Source organism: Somniosus microcephalus, chromosome 25, assembly GCF_052327205.1.
Source record: "Somniosus microcephalus isolate GS21.2 chromosome 25, FLI_Smic_1.0, whole genome shotgun sequence".
Classification (NCBI taxonomy): domain Eukaryota; kingdom Metazoa; phylum Chordata; class Chondrichthyes; order Squaliformes; family Somniosidae; genus Somniosus; species Somniosus microcephalus.
Genome location: NC_141011.1, coordinates 36,473,229 through 36,492,093, shown reverse-complemented (window position 1 = coordinate 36,492,093; position 18,865 = coordinate 36,473,229). Strand labels below are relative to the sequence as shown.

The 18,865-nt window shown below is 46.7% G+C and overlaps 1 protein-coding gene across 12 annotated transcripts in view; it reads right to left on the bottom strand.

Moving 5' to 3' along the window:
- Window positions 1-18,865, bottom strand: part of kcnab2a (potassium voltage-gated channel subfamily A regulatory beta subunit 2a) — a 372,430-nt gene that overhangs the window by 236,305 nt on the left and 117,260 nt on the right. For 11 of the 12 annotated variants that reach the window (XM_085967213.1, XM_085967209.1, XM_085967207.1 and 8 more), the window contains one exon: window positions 3,060-3,193. In XM_085967213.1, the coding sequence (XP_085823339.1) occupies window positions 3,060-3,136 (77 nt within the window). In that variant the 5' untranslated portion in view covers window positions 3,137-3,193. Of the gene's footprint in view, window positions 1-3,059; window positions 3,194-18,865 lie in introns of those variants that run through there. The other variant, XM_085967215.1, reaches the window with a different exon arrangement.

Sequence of the window (18,865 nt, the reverse complement as noted above, 5' to 3'; positions counted from 1 at the left end):
GTTATGCTGCAGCTATACAAAACCCTAGTTAGACCATACCTGGAGTACTGTGAGCAGTTCTGGGCACCACACCTTAGGAAGGATATATTGGCCTTGGAGGGAGGGCAGCGTAGGTTTACCAGAATGATACCCGGACTTCAAGGGTTAAGTTACAAGAAGAGATTACACAAAATAGGGTTGTATTCCCTAGAATTGAGAAGGTTAAGGGGTGATCTGATCAAAGTTTTCAAGATATTAAGGGGAACTGATGGGGTAAATAAGAGAGAAACTATTTCCACTGGTTGGGTATTCTAGAACTAGGGGGCATTGTCTAAAAGCTAGAGCCAGACCTTTTAGGAGTGAAATTAGGAAACACTTCTACACACAAAGTGTGGTAGAAGTTTGGAACTCTTTCGCAAACGGCAACTGATGCTAGATCAATTGTTCATTTTAAATCTGAGATTGGTAGCTTTCTGTTAACCAAAGGTATTAAGGGTTATGTGCCAATGGTGGGTATATGGAGTTAGGTCGCAGATTAGCCATGATCTCATTGAATGGCGGAACAGGCTCAAGGGGCTGAATGGCCGACTCCAATTCCTATGTTCCTAGATCAACACTTAATGATTACAAGATGCACTGCATGAGAACAGCAAATTGGCACCAATCGAGCGATACACACTGAAAAGAAATCCAGATTTATATGGAAAGTCAACAGTAAGACAACCCCAATCCACACCTTCACCCCATCAAGGATTGATTTCTCACGCTCTTCTTGCCAACCTCTTGAGCTCCACGCTAAATAAATTCCAACTCATCCATAACGTTGCCACCAGCATCCTATCCCATCCTTAGTCCCACACCTGTCCTTGCCAACCTCTAGTGCCTCCCCATTCCCCAACATATTTAATTCAAAATCCTCACTCTCATTCACAAGCTTGCCCATCACTGTTTTAATGGCCTCCTACAGTCTTTTGCATTAGCTGTTAGCCTTGGTTCAGTGGTAGCACTCTTGTCTGAGTCAGAAGGAACATAGGAACAAAAGTAGGCCATTCAGCAGCTCAAGCTTGTTCCACCATTCAACAAGATCATGGCTGATCTGTATCTTAACTCCATCCACCTCCCTTGATAGGTCATGTGTTTAAGCCCTGCTCCAGAGACTTGATCATATAATAAAGTCTGACACTTCATTGCATTACTGATGGAGTGCTGCACCATCAGAAGTGCCGTCTTTCAGTACAGCACTGAAGTGTCAAACTAGATTACATACTCAATTGTCTGGAGAAGAGCTTGAACCAATTATCTTCTAACACAAAGAGGAGAATGCTACCACTAAGCCACACTATTGCCCTATCATTTGGCAGTATGCCTTCAGCCACCAAGGCTCCATGCTCTGGAATTCCTTCCTTAAACCCTTCTGCCTTTCCCCCTCCTTTTAAGATATTTTACCAAGCTTTTGGTCACCCCCATCCTAAAATCTTCTCCTTTGGTGCAGCGTCATTTTTTCCTTATGCCTCTGTGAAGAGCCTTGTGATGTTTTTTCTACATTAAAGGCAGTATATACGCGCAAATGCCTCACCTGTAAATCATACTCAAAGAGCATTTGTAAACCATTCGCAGAGATCCTGTGCCTCACCTGTAAATCATGCCCAGAGAGCCTGTTCCTCACCTGTAAACCATTCGCAGAGATCCTGTGCCTCACCTGTAAATCATGCCCAGAGAGCCTGTGCCTCACCTGTAAATCATGCCTAGAGAGCCTGTGCCTCACCTGTAAATCATGCCTAGAGAGCCTGTTCCTCACCTGTAAATCATGCCCAGAGAGCCTGTTCCTCACCTGTAAATCATGCCTAGAGAGCCTGTGCCTCACCTGTAAATCATGCCCAGAGAGCCTGTTCCTCACTTGTAAATCATGCTCAGAGAGCCTGTGCCTCAGCTCAGAGAGCCTGTGCCTCACCTGTAAATCATGCCTAGAGAGCCTGTTCCTCACCTGTAAATCATGCCCAGAGAGCCTGTGCCTCACCTGTAAATCATGCCCAGAGAGCCTGTTCCTCACCTGTAAATCATGCCTGGAGACCCTGTGCCTCATTTGTAAATCATGCCCAGAGAGCCTGTTCCTCACCAGTAAATCATGCCCAGAGAGCCTGTTCCTCACCAGTAAATCATGCCCAGAGAACCTGTTCCTCACCAGTAAATCATGCCCAGAGAACCTGTTCCTCACCAGTAAATCATGCTCAGAGAGCCTGTGCCTCAGCTCAGAGAGCCTGTGCCTCACCTGTAAATCATGCCCAGAGAGCCTGTTCCTCACCTGTAAATCATGCCCAGAGAGCCTGTTCCTCACCAGTAAATCATGCCCAGAGAACCTGTTCCTCACCAGTAAATCATGCCCAGAGAACCTGTTCCTCACCAGTAAATCATGCTCAGAGAGCCTGTGCCTCAGCTCAGAGAGCCTGTGCCTCACCTGTAAATCATGCTCAGAGAGCCTGTGCCTCACCTGTAAATCATGCTCAGAGAGCCTGTGCCTCACCTGTAAATCATGCTCAGAGAGCCTGTGCCTCACCTGTAAATCATGCTCAGAGAGCCTGTGCCTCACCTGTAAATCATGCCCAGAGAGCCTGTGCCTCACCTGTAAATCATGCCCAGAGAGCCTGTTCCTCACCTGTAAATCATGCCTGGAGACCCTGTGCCTCATTTGTAAATCATGCCCAGAGAGCCTGTGCCTCACTTGTAAATCATGCTCAGAGAGCCTGTGCCTCACCTGTAAATCATGCTCAGAGAGCCTGTGCCTCACCTGTAAATCATGCCCAGAGAGCCTGTGCCTCACCTGTAAATCATGCTCAGAGAGCCTGTGCCTCACCTGTAAATCATGCCCAGAGAGCCTGTTCCTCACCTGTAAATCATGCCCAGAGAGCCTGTGCCTCACCTGTAAATCATGCTCAGAGAGCCTGTGCCTCACCTGTAAATCATGCTCAGAGAGCCTGTGCCTCACCTGTAAATCATGCTCAGAGAAACTGTGCCTCACCTGTAAATCATGCTCAGAGAGCCTGTGCCTCACCTGTAAATCATGCTCAGAGCCTGTGCCTCACCTGTAAATCATGCCCGGAGAGCCTGTCTGTCTTAGGGAAAGTCGAGCTGGAGAGTCTGTGGTTGATTCCGGATACATCAGGTCAGCAGCTTCAGTCAACAGCCCGCTATCTTCTCACACTGTCACTTGCCAAGCCTGCAGCAACACAAAACCAGAGACAGAGGCATTAGAAGTCACCTTTCAGGCAATAGCTCATTAAAAAATTTGACAGCACGTAGGTGTGCATTATTAATGCAGCTACTACAACACAAGAAAAATTATAAGATGTGACATATTGTGCATAACAATGCAGTTTGGCCACATTTTTCACTGGCCAAATACACAAGATAAATATTGAGGTGTCAAATTAGTGCTATTTGCTATATGGTAGGCAGATACCCCCAATGAGATAATGGTATGTGGGACAAAAACTGCAGTCAAAACTCATACTTGTCACTGAGTTCAGCCCTCTTTATTACTGTTTATGCCAAAGAACAGCATCTATGCTTAAATAAAGTGTTACGGGCCAAAAGTCTTTTTTGGTGGTCCTCAGCTAGAGTGGCGTCTCTAGTTCCGATCAGAAAGGCAACTCAGGATACATTTAAGTCAATAATGCCCTGTTAGCAGCTGGTGCATGGTACTCCCACCAGCAACAGCGCACTACAATAACAACTTGTATTTATATAGCACCCTTAACATAGTAAAACATCCCACGGCGCTTCACAGGAGTATTAAAAAACAAAAAAGAGGCGTTGCATAACCGGGAGCCAATGTAGGTCAGCGAGCACAGGAGTGAACGGGACTTGGTGCGAGTGAGGACACAGGCAGCCGAGTTTTGGATCACCTCAAGTTTACGTAGGGTAGAATGTGGGAGGCCAACCAGGAGTGTGTTGGAATAGTCAAGTCTAGAGGTAACAAAAGTATGGATGAGGGTTTCAGCAGGGGATGTGCTGAGGCAAGGGCGGAGACGGGCGATGTCACGGAGGTGGAAATAGGCAGTCTTAGTTCTGCTGTGGATGTGTGGTCGGAAGCTCATTTCAGTTGTCCACGATAGCCGTTCAGGTCTGCGTCTACTACCAAGATAAAAGAGCTTTTGATTCTCAACCGTAGCCACCGGAGGCAGCAGAGAATGCAGGACACCTTCCCATTAACCCTTCAAAGGGACCAGCAGCAAAACCAAGAAAGTTGCAAACAGTGTGGTTCAGCCTCAGACAGATGTTAGGGAGAGGGATGGAGTCAGTCGCTAAGGAACAGAGTTTGTGGCGGGGCCCGAAAACAATGGCTTCGGTCTTCCCAATATTTAATTGGAGAAAATTTCTGCTCATCCAGAACTGGATGTCAGAATTTAGAGACCGTGGAGGGGTCGAGAGAAGTGGTAGTGACGTAGAGCTGGGTGTCGTCAGTGTACACATGTGGAAATTGACGCTGTGTTTTCGGATGATGTCACCAAGGGGCAACATGTAGATGAGAAATAGGAGGGGGACACCAGAGGTAGCGATGCGGGAGCAGAAAGAGAAGCCATTGCACGTGATTCTCTGGCTACGATTAGATAGATAAGAATGGAACCAAGCGAGTGCAGTCCAACCCAGCTGGACGACGGTGGAGAGGCGTTGGAGAAGGATGGAGTGGTCAACCGTGTCAAAGGCTACAGACAAGTCAAGTAGGACGAGGAGGGATAGTTTACCTTTGTCACAGTCACAAAGGATGTCATTTGTGACTTTGATGAGAGCCATTTCGGTACTGTGGCAAGGGCGGAAACCTGATTGGAGGGATTCAAACATGGAATTGCGGGAAAGAGGCACGGATTTGGGAGGCGACATCACAGTCAAGGACTTTGGAGAGGAAAGGGAGGTTGGAGATGAGGCGGTAGTTTGCAAGGACGGAGGGGTCAAGGGTGACGACGGCAGGTTTGAGGAGAGAGAACCATTAACAATGTCAGCTAACATGAGAGCCAGAAAAGGAAGTTGGGTGGTCAGCAATTTGGTGGGAATAGGGTCGAGGGAGCAGGAAGTGGGTCTCATGGACAAGATAAGCGCGGAGAGGTCATGAGGGGAGATCGGAGAGAAACTGGAGAAAGATGTGAGTTCAGGGCTAGGGCAGGGGGGAACCTTAGAGGAAGTTTGGCCCGGTGGGCTAGGAGAAGGAAGGGAAGTGGCAGAGGCAGCTGAACAGATGGTCTCAATCTTAGAGACAGAGGTCCATGAGCTCCTCACACTTGTCGTCAGAGGCGAGGGTGGAGAAGACAGGGGAGAGGGGTTTAAGAAGACGGTTAGCAGTAGAGAATAGGAGCCAGGGGTTTAATCTTTGCTTCCAGAATAATTCAGGAATAGTGAGTAATTTTGGCAGACGAGAGCAGGACCTGATAATGCTTTAGGTGGTCCAGCCAGATCTGGCGGTGAATGGCTAATCCAGTTGTCCACCATATCCGTTCAAGTCTGCGTCTACTACCAAGATAAAAGAACTCTGCAACAGCATTTGATTCTCAACCGCAGCCACCGGAGGCAGCAGAGAATGCAGGACTCCTTCCAATTAGCCCTTCAAAGGGACCAGCAGCAAAACCAGGAAAGTAGAATTTAGACTATTTACTTCACTACTCTCCCAGCGCCTCAGCAACAAAAGCATTTTAAGCAAGACATCAATACAACACGCTTTATTTAATTCAAAGCAGCAACCCTACTTGGCTGGATCACCGGCTCCATTAGTGAATTTATTATTGGACAGCTGAGAGCACTGTAAGTAATTTCCTACAGCTATTTTCTCAGAAACAATGACAGTAAAGATACAGCTCAGACATGTATTAACTCAATCTACAGAATTTAAATTTGAAGCATTTGCCTTTTTAAAAAATAAAATAAAGGTGTACTTTGTTCTGTTAAAATTTCCCAAAGGAAGTGAAACGTGACCATCAAAAATTATAGGTTTTAAATAACTACAACTCCAAAGGATAACGAGACATAAAAACAGAACACAACAAATATATGATGCTTTACAAAATAATTATACTAAGTTTGGAACTGTAACATTAGTATTACAATGAAAACACAAATGGTTTTCTCTTTCAATGATTTTCCAATGTCATCACATTTAATACCCAAATAATAAACCAGCAGAGAATAAAATGCAAGAATTTTTCAAAAACGAACAACTTTCAATTCAGCCATGATTGATGGAATAAATCCTGCTCTCAGCTGTCTGTAGTGAAATGAGTTTGAGTCTAAATTTACTTCCTTATAAACTCAGGTCCATGGCATAAAAACAACCATAATTCAGCATAAACTGGAAAGAGATTAGCTATTTTGTTTATATAAAGTAAGAAAGAGGGCTGGTGTGGGAAATGCAAATGTCACATTGCTGCAGGAATGAAGTGGCCAGGGTTAAGACACTTTCGGGCAAAGTGGAAGGAGTCACTTTTATGCCATAAAACTGGAGCTGATGGCAAATGCACTGTTCTCTTGCTATCGGCTGCATTATAAACTGCCTAGTTTACTTTGTTTTGATGGCAATAGAGGCTCACTTTTCATGAACTTCACCTACTCCATTAATTAACTTATTATTGGACAACTGACAGCATATTAAGTGATTTTCGAAAGCTATTTTCTCACAAATTGTGAAAGTAAGAACATCATTCAGACATGTATTTGCTTAATCTACAAAATCTAAATTTTAAGCAAAGCCAGATTTATTTTTGTCCGGCAACTGATGGCGATTGGCCCCAGGTAGAAATGTAAATGAGTCGCCAGTTTATCGCTGCTTTCCCAAAATCAGTGCTGCAAACACGAGGACATTTTCAAAAGGAGAGAAGTTAAAAGGTACTTTGCACATTCAAGTTAATTCCAAGTTTCCACCTACACAGTTGGGAGTCAGGAAACTACCTCTAGTTGTATAAGATCTTATCAAGCATACAAATGTGCTTGTTGAGGAAAGTTCTTGCACTAGTCAATATCCTGACCAACTCTTCAATGATGGTAGTAATGAAAGGAAAACAGAGGATATTTAATTCATATGACCAGAAATGGGGACAACAAAAAAGCCATGTCAATTAATGCACACTTGAAAACAGAAAAAGATATCAAACTATTAATATGTTGCAATATTGACCTATCTGAGGATGGAATGACCAAGCTACTGGAGAAAACAATTTGTAATTGTTGAGAATGATAATAATCAAAGGATGGCCTGACATAAGAGAAATGCGACCCCAGATTGCTGTGAGATAAGATGCAGTCATGCAACATTCACAACATATCACATTTTTGCTAACATTAACAAAGTCTGCATTACATACTATCTATAGAGAGATATTTTATACACGCACACAAAACACAGATTACACCAAAGTGTGAATAAAAAGTTAAAAATGTAGTTATTTTAATAAATTCCCATTAGCTACCCATCGAACAGATACATATTGTTGGTCTGTCAAGGGCAATTTCAATGTTTCTATTTTTAATGTTGAACAAATTTTGCAGTCTGTTTTAACTGAATTACGTTGGATCACACAATATTTAGTTACAAATATAATTTGTTCCACTTTGTACGTTAAATGAGAAAGCATTCCAATATTTTACAAAGAAATCTCGAGAAAAAAACACAAAATTGCTATCCCTTGCTGATCACCACCATAAAGAGTTGATGCCCCTCAATTGGTAGGAACGCAGCAAAAGCAAAAGGGAAATGGAAAGCAATCACCCAATGTCAGCAGTTTTAGTCTAAATCAGCCAATACAAGAGGTGTGTGCATCACACTGCAGTAGGAATAATGCATCACTACTGCATTCTGTATTAACAATGCAGCATTCAAAACTGAAAATGACATTTCTTTCTAGAGGAAATCTGTACTCCAACAATACAGCACTGCATTTTATGCCCAATCTTCTACATTATCCTTTAATTTTGTTTCATTTCTTTGCCTTTTCAAATTCCACACAACTGAATCAAGTCCACCTGGCTCCTAGACTGAGCACTCCCAACTTCCAACAGAATTAGAGTAGATTGTTCCAGTTTGACAGCTATTTACCAGTATAAGCACAGTGGATCACATGGTCTCCTTCTATGCTGTAATTTCCATGAAACTTTGCACTTAACAGAACCGGACAGTTTACTTACCTCAAATACAAAAAACATCCCTTGCCACTTAAACAAATGCGCTTATCTATAAACTACTACTGTTACAAAATGACATAGTAATCTAATAAAAACCTGCAGTTCAAGAATACTTCTAGCACAGCTCTGAAGTATCTGACAAGATTACAGTTTACATTTGCCTCTCAACAACTTCCATTTATATACCAGCTTTTATGTAGAAAAACATCCCAAGATAATTCACAGGCATTGATGTAAGAAAAAGGAGACTTACCATCAAGTAACTTTAAAGTAAGCTTTAAGTAACTTATAAACACACTATATACACGAGAGGTCTTTACCATGCCTCTGGTAGAAGCCTCTTACAATACTGAACAGACCAGTATTTATACCAGTCCAACAGGAAGTGACATATGACAGGAAGTGAGGTATGTACACAGTTCATAGTTCATAGTTCACAGGAAGTGATGACATAACTTCCCGGAAGTTATCATTTTTATCACATTCTACCCTCCTGCAGGATTAGGAGGCTGTGGTCTACCTTTTGGTCCGCAGCCGCCGAACAAGGAAGAGTCGCACCCGTTTGGATTCCCGTCGTAGAGGGTCGCTGGTCCGCTTACATGCGGTTGGCCATTGGTCAGAGTCTGTGTGGCCTGGATTGCCCTGTGAAGGGTCGGGGAGATCATGGCTTCGAGTACGAGCCCCAATAGGTTCAAAGTCGGACTGCCTCTGTTCAGAGGGAGGTGCAGAGCTGGTCTGTGGCGGATCAGTACTTTCATGCGCGGTACTGGGAGGGTCGCAACCTTGAGCACGGGGTTCTACCGGCACCAAGCTAGTTGGTGTCCGATCAGGATCCTGGAGAGGGGTACCCGATAGGTCCCAAGAGTTTCCTGGTGAAATGCCATCACCCGATGTCCCACTAGGTCCTGGTGGGCAGGGAGCCAGATCCCGTAATGATACGGTAGATTCTCGGCCGTCGGAATATCGTATGTTTGCATAGGTGGGGTTGGCATCGGTTAGTTCGACCTCGTCTACAAGAGGGTCATTTTTAGACGTCCGAACGTATCTTCGGAGTAATACAGGTCCAGGAGTAGTTAGCCATGACGGGAGTGATGTCCCATGAGATGAGCGACGCTGGAATCCAAAGAACCGCTCATGAGGTGTAGTATTTGTGGCTGTAGAAAGCAGGGACCGTATAGAGTGCAATGCATCCGGAAGCACTGTTTCCCATTGCTGGTCTGGTAGGCCCCGAGATCTTAAAGCGAGACGTACAGAATTCCAGATGATACCGTTATACCTCTCTACCTGCCCATTTCCGATGGGATGGTATGGTGTTGTTTTGCTTGTAGCAATTCCCCGTTCTGAGAGGTAGTCCTTGAGTTCCCTTGACATAAAGGATGGACCCCGATCTGAGTGAATATAAGCCGGCATGCCACAGAGAGAAAATACCTGCTCAAGGCAGCAGATTACTGTGGACGCCAGCATACTGGAGCAGGGGAAGGCAAACGGAAAACGTGAATATTCGTCGATCATGGTGAGCAAATATGTGTTCCGAGTTGAAGAGGGCACTGGTCCCTTAAAATCGATGCTAAGTCGTTGCATCGGTTGGGTTGCATGTATGAGTATACCATCTGAGGGGCGGAAGAACTGAGGTTTTAATTCCGCACAAAGCCGGCATTCTGAGCATATTTTCTTTACATCTCCAGTGGAAAAAGGGAGATTCCGTGATCGTACGAAATGTAGCATGCGCGTAACACCAGGATGACACAAACCATTGTGGACATCCATGAGAGTGGAGGATGACATAGTGGAGCAGAATGCCCGTGTGAGGGTGTCCGGGGCCACATTCTCCTTGCCAGGCCGATAGAGAATGGTATAACCAAAAGAGGCCAGTTCCATCCTCCAAAGTTGTATTTTATTATTCTTAATTTTGGTTCGTTTTCGATTATCGAGCATGAAGGCGACTGATCGTTGGTCCGTGATCAATGTAAAGTGCTGGCGAGCTAGAAAATGGTTCCACTTCCGTACTGCCTCTATGATGGCTGTGGCTTCTTTCTCAACCGGAGGATAATGTAGCTCGGCACCTTGTAAGGTCCTGGACATAAATGCTACAGGACGACCTTCCTGATTCAGAGTAGCCGAGATCGCCACCTCCGAGGCATCACATTCAACCACGAAAGGGAGATTCTCATCAATGGAGTGAAGAGCCGCTTTCTCCAACTGTTTTTTGAGAAGGTTAAAGGCTGCAACAGCCGCTGTTCCCAGTGGAAATGACCTAGCATGCAGCAAGGGTTGGATTTTGTCCGAAAAATGAGGAATCCATTTAGCGTAGTATGCAAACAGACCGAGAGCCCGACGTAAAGAAGCCGGATTCTTAGGTGACGGGAGCTCTTGGAGCGGGCGAAGTCTTTCTGGGTCTGGCTTAATGATACCATTGCCTACGCAGTAGCCAAGGATGTTGATGGTCAGTTGCGACTCAACAGATTTGGATTCATTCAGGGTCAAATTACGGCGATGGAGGGCATCCCGAAATTTTTGGAGGTTGGAGTCGTGTTCCTGTTGATCGTGACCTGCAATGGTAATGTTATCAAGATAGGGAAAAGTGTCCCTTAGGTTTTCCTGCTTAACCAGGCCATCCATTGCCCGTTGAAAGACAGCCACTCCATTAGTAACCCCGAATGGGAGGCGACGAAATTGGTACAGCCGTCCATTAGCCTCAAAGGCTGTGTACTGCTTATCTGAGACCTTCAAGGGTAACTGATGATAGGCACTTTTTAAATCGTAAGTTGAGAACACTTTGTATTCGGCCAGTTTATTAACCATATCATCAATGCGTGGCAATGGGTAGGCGTCCAAGTCGGTATATTGATTGATGGTTTGCGAATAATCGATGCATAGTCGCTGTTTGTGAGGTTTTAGAGGGTTCTTGACAATGACGACTTGAGCCCGCCAGGGCGACGAACATGGTTCAATGATATCCTCTGCTAGAAGTCGAGAGATTTCAGCCGCAATAAAAGATTGGTCTTCCTGATTAAAGCGCCGCGATTTCGTTATTATCGGTTGGCATTGAGGCGGAATACTGGCAAATAATGAGGGTTCATCAAGTGAAGCTGCTGATAATGCACAAAATGGTAATTTAGACGGTATATTAGAAATAGTAAGTCCGGGTTTGGATCCACCAAACTCAATGGTGAGTTTCTTATGCTGTTTTTGGAAGTCCAGCCCTAAGAGGAGATCACTACAGAAGTCCTTGAGCACCGAAAGTCGGGTGGAGGGATACATACGACCATGAAGTGTCATATCAACAACACAAAAGCCGGAGATTCTGGTATTAAGTGATGACTGGGCCATCGCAATTGCCTGGTCCGATGGGAAGACATGTAGTTTCAATTTCGCAACAATCTGTTCCTTAATGAAACTATCAGTACTTCCTGAGTCAATTAAGGCATCTAAGGTATGCCCTTTAATTGAAATTTTTGTGGCTGCATGAGACAGGTTCTGTGGGCAAGCAGCTGTAATTGGTGTCGTTGCACAGAGAGTGGCTAAAACTCTCGGTGTGCTTCTTCGGGAGCGAGCTCGAGAGGAAGCTTGATAGGTCCTAGCTGGAGCATCTTGATAGGCCCTAATTGGGGCAGTTCGGTAGGCCTTAGCTGGATTGGCCCTCGTAGAGGCCCTTGATAGGCAAACTTTAGCAAAGTGTCCTTTTTTCCCGCAATAACTGCAGATTGCATTGCGAGCAGGGCAGGTTTTCCTAGGGTGAAAAGCATCTCCACAAAAGAAGCATTCCTTCCTAGATTGCCAAGAGGCTGCTAAAGTGGGGTCGTCCTCCTCTTCATCAGAATTATCAGAATTAGATTCCCCCATGATAGGGTTCACCGGAGACCGCTTGAATTGTCTGGTTGCAGCTACAGCAGCAGATCGAGATCTGGGCAGCTGATAGAGGTCTGCATTTCTCTTTGCCAAATCCAGTGAACAAGCTAGGTCAAAAGCTTTTTGTAGCTCAAGTGTTTTACTTTCTAGTAGACGCTGGCGTACAAATGGAGAGGCAATCCCGCAGATGAAAGCATCACGAATCATTTCTTGGCGGTACAGCTCAGCTGAGGCTGCCTGAAAGTTACAATCTACGCTGAGCCTGCGAAGTTCTTGCAGGAATTCGTCAATTGACTCCCCTGGCCCTTGTCGGGCTATGGCCAGTAGATGTCTAGCATAGACCTCATTTGGGGTCTTCGCATACAGTTTCTTAAGTGCCCGAATCACCTCATCGTAATTATCCCAGTCATCAACATATTCGAACACTTTTGGGGTCACATAATTGACAAGTATCTTCAATTTAGCAGGAGCATCCGCTTTACATTCATCCAGAAAATTCTCAAAAGTACGATACCAATGCTTCCATACCCTGCCAGCTGCTGGTGTATTCGGGTCAAAGTCCAGACGAATAGGTCTAAGGATTTTCTCCATGATGGGTGGTTCCCTGGATCCTTAACTTCCGAGTTTGTCTGAAGGTCTAGTATTTGTCAGTGTAAATACTAAGTTACTTAAATTGATGTAAGAAAAAGGAGACTTACCATCAAGTAACTTTAAAGTAAGCTTTAAGTAACTTATAAACACACTATATACACGAGAGGTCTTTACCATGCCTCTGGTAGAAGCCTCTGACAATACTGAACAGACCAGTATTTATACCAGTCCAACAGGAAGTGACATATGACAGGAAGTGAGGTATGTACACAGTTCATAGTTCATAGTTCACAGGAAGTGATGACATAACTTCCCGGAAGTTATCATTTTTATCACAGGCATAATCAGAGAAAAAAACATCAAGCCAAAGGTTCAGCATTAGTAGCAGTGATCGAATGGTTGGTCCAAGAGATTAGTTTTAAGGAGGGTCTTAAAGGACGAGAGGGAGGTGGAGAGTCAAAGGAGTTTGGGGAGGGAATTCCAGAAGGGAATGCCTAGACGGCTGAAGGCAAGGCCGCCAATGGTAGACCAAAGAGAGGATGGGATGCACAAGAGGATAGAATCTGTGGAACGGCGTGGGGGGGAGGTTAGGCATGGGCAAGGCCATGAAGTGATTTAAACATAAGTAGAGACCGCCCCAGGAGACCAACGCAGCCTGGTTGCACATTGCACAGGAGGGCACAAGAAGGGATGTCGTCAGGAGGACCAGGCTGCAGTGGCGCAAACCTTTCAATGATCTCAGTAGATCACAAAACATTACTGCAAAGCCACACTCAGCCTCATCCTGCTGTGCCACTCATCACATCCCCATCACTTTGCCTTCCCTACCCTACTCCTGCACATCCTTACTCACACCAACTTACCTTGCACCTCCACCCATCCCTCTCTATCTACATTATCACTTCCCCATCTCACTAACCACCCCTCACACTCACCCTCATCTTTGTCCAATCATACCAAGTAACAACACACAAGGGTAGGTAGTTGGGTGTTATCGCCAAGGTTCATGTAAACTTTCTGTTAAATGTGTTGTCAAACATTGAAATCTTTATTTTCAACAGATCTGTGTGCACCTTTGGAAGTAGCTTAGTGAGTTTCAATGAATGGTGAGACATAACAGTACCCCCCCCAATGGTGATGAGTGTGAAAGGAATGGCTTGGGCATTGTAAGGATGCTTTATGGTGTTGGTGTGGGGTGGTGCCAACCTGGCGCATCATGTGACAGCCAGGGTGTACAGCGTCAAGTGAAGCAAATCTGGCCATGATGAGGCCATCCCTGGCAGCAATGTGCTCGGGTGCCGATGCCCTGTAGCTGTTTTTCTGTACTGTTGACTTCCTTCAACTTTGTGCCTGGCCTCTTTCTCTTCCCAGTATGAAGGACGTTAAGTGGTGCCCCATTATTTTGCAATTAACACAATGTTACATTGATAGAGCCATCTACAGATGCAGTACCTTTGGAATCCTGAGACCACTCACTATTTTTAATATATTTTAGATAGACAGGTTTCCTATTTGTTTACTGTGGACAGTGGATAATTTAATTGAAGATGGTGTAGGAACAATCTCAACAACAAAGTTTTTTTCCGGCAGCTTGAATCTAGCATGTTATTTTACCACAGGTCTGATCCTATCATTGGCTGTACACACACACACACACACACACACACACACACTACACTTTTCAGCAGTGGACAGTGACTGCAGCTTAACAATTTCTCTGGCTGACATCAGATAGCTCTACACAGATCTGGGACCTGACTGGTCTGTATGGATCAAATCTGTGATCTTCCTTATCTACATGGCTCAGTTTTGCACTAGACAATACCAAGTTGTAAGTTTTGTGCAATATTGCAGTTTTAAGATATACAATTTTATAGCTTATGAGTTTTGTGCAGTTTTACTAATAGATCATTTTGAATAGTAACTTACAGAAAAATTACTGCAACCCAGCTCCCAAAAAGAAAATCATATTTGGCGCACTACACATTCGATGCATTTTCATCCTTTGTATATACTGACTGGAAAGACCAACTTCAGCAAGGATACTGTATCCCATCCTCACCGGGAAATCTATCAACTCAATTATTCATGTTAAATTCTCAACTGCCTCAACTTGATGCAACACTTTGCAGTTTCAAATCAACCACATCATCCCCAGTGTAATTCACAGCAACTAATTACAAAGCACCACATTTCAATAAAACTATAATATTCCAGTGATGTACAAAATGATGGCATCAATCCAACATACACCCGGCACAGTAAATTTATAGGGATTAGACAGAACTTCAATATGCGCACATTTTAGAGTTTGAACAACCATAGTTGCTGTTGCATTTCACTGTACACTGATCTGATACACAATTTCAATCAATTAATGTTTCTCCTCCAAGGAATCCAATCAAAAGCTTATTCAAAAATTAGAATTAATTTTAATATAAGGAGTATTCATTAACACACCAACTATCACAGTGAAATTTATAATTAGCTTGTAATAAAATAAAAAATATTAAAATTCTGTAATACCAAAATACTCTCAAACAATTCAAACTACATGTTCTAGTATAGGACTTAGAATGGTAGGACAAGACATCGCCAGTAAAGCCACTTGGTTTTAATCTGAAGTTTCTATAGTACTATCTAGTTTTACTATGGTTTTGGTTGATTGGCGATTGTCAGCAGATTATTTGACAGTTGTGGTACAGGGAGCCCTACAACTGAACCCCATCCTTCACGTACCCAACTTCCAGCAAGGGTCACTGGAAAGTAATCAGGAGAGGGACACTTTTTCGGCTCCCTAGCCCAGGGTCCCTAACGCAACCTGGGATCAGCTACTCAACACAGACCAAGGATCAAACTCTGGTCTCTTGGGTCTAGTATAGCTCAACTATTCACTGCCTTAACCAGCTGATCCATTTGGGAGCCAATAAAAATCTTTTTATATATTACTAGTCAATCTCATGGGGCATTGCACAGGGGGAGTCAAGGCCAATGGCACTTTTCAGATCAAGCAGGATTAGAGGGCAGGGAGATAAATGAATCAAAGCAGTGAGGAGAGATGAGGCAGACTGAAGGAGGAAAAGGGAAGAGGATGAAGCAGGAAGAATATTAACACTGCTGCAGTAAGTCATCAGCTGCAGAAAGTAATCAATCTGCTCTCTAAGTGTTTTCTGAATTAAAGTGAAATAGGAGTATTTATTATAAATACAGTTGAAACAAACTGCCAGCAATACATGCACACTAGATTTTCTTTGCAACCGAGTACAATAGTGCCAAACTATCAGTAACTGCAGTGTTCCAGTGATAGCAGGCGCACAGTATTCCCATCACAGACAGCACAGCACAATATAAAGGAGGCAATTTCTCCAGTGACTTAGTGGCCTAGAAATTCAGTCTGGCCACTTTTGGGGCGGTAAAGTCGGGCGGTCGCTAAAGTTAGCGCCCGCCGGAAAGTGTAGGCCACTTCGCCGAAATTCAGTAGATTTGGCCAAGAGTTTGGGCGAGCGCTGAAACTGGCGTTGCACTGCTATCTTCAGGCGCTAAGCCGGCGATGCGGACTGATAACGCCGAGGCCGGGCGCAGCGCAGGTGCGGTCATGTTTTGATTGACAGCAGACACCCTGACGCCGGCCAGCTCTTAAAGGGGGGTCGACTTTGACTGCTGCCACGCCCTGCATAGTGGAGCCCTGCAGCTAGGCCTCAACACTGCTGGTGGACCCAAATAGCGCCTGAGGCCATGGAGAAGGCCCGTGAACGAGCGCAGCGCTTCTCCCAGCATGCTTTGAGGGTGCTGGTTAATGGTGTGGAACAGAAAAGAGAGATCTTGTGCCCGGACAGTGGCAAGAAGGCTCCCAGGAGGCAGTACAGGAGAGCCTGGAAGAAAATCACCCACAGGGCGGCATCCACCAGCGATGTCCCCAGGAGTGTGGACCAATGCCGCAAGAAGTACAACGACCTCACTCGGATGGTGAAGGTGAGTACCCTTTCCAGTGTCCTCCTCATCCTTGCATGTGCACCTCACATTATGGGCAAAGGGACCTCAAAGGCCTAATGGCCAGCCCTCCTCCTGCAGCTATGGCACTGGCATGATCATCAATAGCACTTTCTGCACTTAACACACTGGCCAAGCTATTCGACCATGGGAGGCAGTGCACACAGCAACAGGGCACCACACTGGCCAAGCTATTCGACCATGGGAGGCAGTGCACACAGCAACAGGGCACCACACTGGCCAAGCTATTCGACCATGGGAGGCAGTGCACACAGCAACAGGGCACCACACTGGCCAAGCTATTCGACCATGGGAGGCAGTGCACACAGCAACAGGGCACCACACTGTACTTAGAGGCCGTCCTTTCTCTTGCAGGCCAAGCTGGCGCGGAATTTGAGGAGCCAGTCTGCCACCGGGGGAGGCCGTCCCCAGTACCAGGCGCTCAGTGAGCTGGAGGAGAGCGTGGCTCGACTCATGCGTGGCCGGGTGACTGGCCCTGTTGCCATTGGAGATGCGGACCCTGTACTGGGACCCACTGGTAAGGACATGACCGGTTGGACCTCTCTCGTTGCCCTTGCGCTTCAGATCTACATCCTTTCCCACTGTCCGACCAATGCGCATAATGCCACCACTCATGCCTCCCTCGCTGACACCCTGTCCTCACTCTAAAGCTACTCTTGTGCCTTCCTGCTTTCAGCTGGTGAGGAGGAGGTGGTCCCTGAAGCTCAGTGCCAGGCCCTTGGAGGAGGAGGACGACGAGGACCAGGAGGAAGGCGGCACATCGGGGGAAACCCTCATCCGCGCCTGGAGGAGAGGCAGGGGGAAGTGTTGCAGGGGGGTGTAGCTCCTGGGCCCAGTGGGGTCGAGGCACGCGGGAAGGGTCGGGCAGCACGGCGGCCTTCTCCCCAGAGGGGGGAAGTGTTGCAGGGGAGGGCAGTTCCTGGGCCCAGTGGGGTCGAGGCACGCGGGAAGGGTCGGGCAGCTCGGCGGCCTTCTCCCCAGAGGGACAGTCCGCCCTCCAGTCCGGAGACGGTCCTCACCCAGGAGGTGCGCCTCCTTGATGAGATGTCCGCGGCGTCGGAGCGGCGCCACAAGGAGTTCATGGGGGTTGTGGGACAGTTGCCTCAGGCCATTGAGTCCCTGGCTCATAGTGTGGTCGCTTTCGGGGAATCACAGGCCAGGGGGGTCGAGCAACTCGCGGCAGCACACAACAGGGGTGTCCAGCAACTCGCAGCAGCGCAGGACAGGGGTGTCCAGCAACTCGCGGCAGCGCAGGACGCGAGTCGCGAGTCCATGAGTGGTGCCGTCCAGACGCTGGCAGATCTGATGCGGGCACATACCAGGGCAGTTCGGGCACTCACTTCTGCCACACTCGCTGTGGCGCGGAGGCATCGCCAGGGCACCCGCCACCCTGCTGCAGCACAGCGGTCTGGCCTCCACCAGATTGCTGCGCTTGCTGCACTGCCAGCCCGGTCGAGTGCCAGTGTCTCTGGCGAACAGCGCGCGCCTGGCATCAGCCAGCTTGCCCCCATTGGTGCAGCCGACACTGCCACTCCCCCAGCCAAGGTGCGACGAGCTGCTGCTGAGACTGATGCTGACCAGCCACAGCTGCAGCAGTCAGCAGCCGGCCCCTCCCGGGCCGGGCCTCGTCTAGGCCGACCCCCAAGGGCATCTGCCGTCACGCATTGTGGCCCTCATGAGCCTTCCCCCAGCCTTGCCACACCCACAGGGCCCAGGTTGAGGCGGAGCAGCAGGTCGGGCAGGGGCCGGAGAAGCCTGCATAAGGACTCGCCCTCTCGGCACACCCAGTAGAGTGTGGTGATAGCGGTTTTTTTTATATGGGGGTGTGTGTGTTCTGGGGGGGGCTTATTTTGGTACGGCCGAAGATGAAGGCATTTTTTGTTTTTATGGGGGTGTTTGTGTTGTGGAGGGGGGGGGCTTATTTTTGTAAGGCCGATGATGAAGGCCAATTGGATGGGCAAGTTTTGTTATTCCTCCCCAGGTTGTGGGAGTGACAGATGTTTTTGACTGTTTTTTGGGGGTCTCGTCTGTTTTTCTGTTTCATGTGGGAAGGGCCCCGAGTTTGTAAAATAAAGCTTTTTATTTATTCAGCATGTCCAGGTGTCATGTTTCAAGTGGTTGTTGCGTTAACCGGCTGAGGGCTTGCGGAGCGGCTGCATTCAGGTGCGTTCATTGCCACAGGCCATTCCCTGACAGGGGGCCTAGAAGTGTCGTTCAATAAGCCGCCGGCGGACGGCCCTTGTGGCTCCCTCCTGGGCTGGTACTCCTCCTCCTC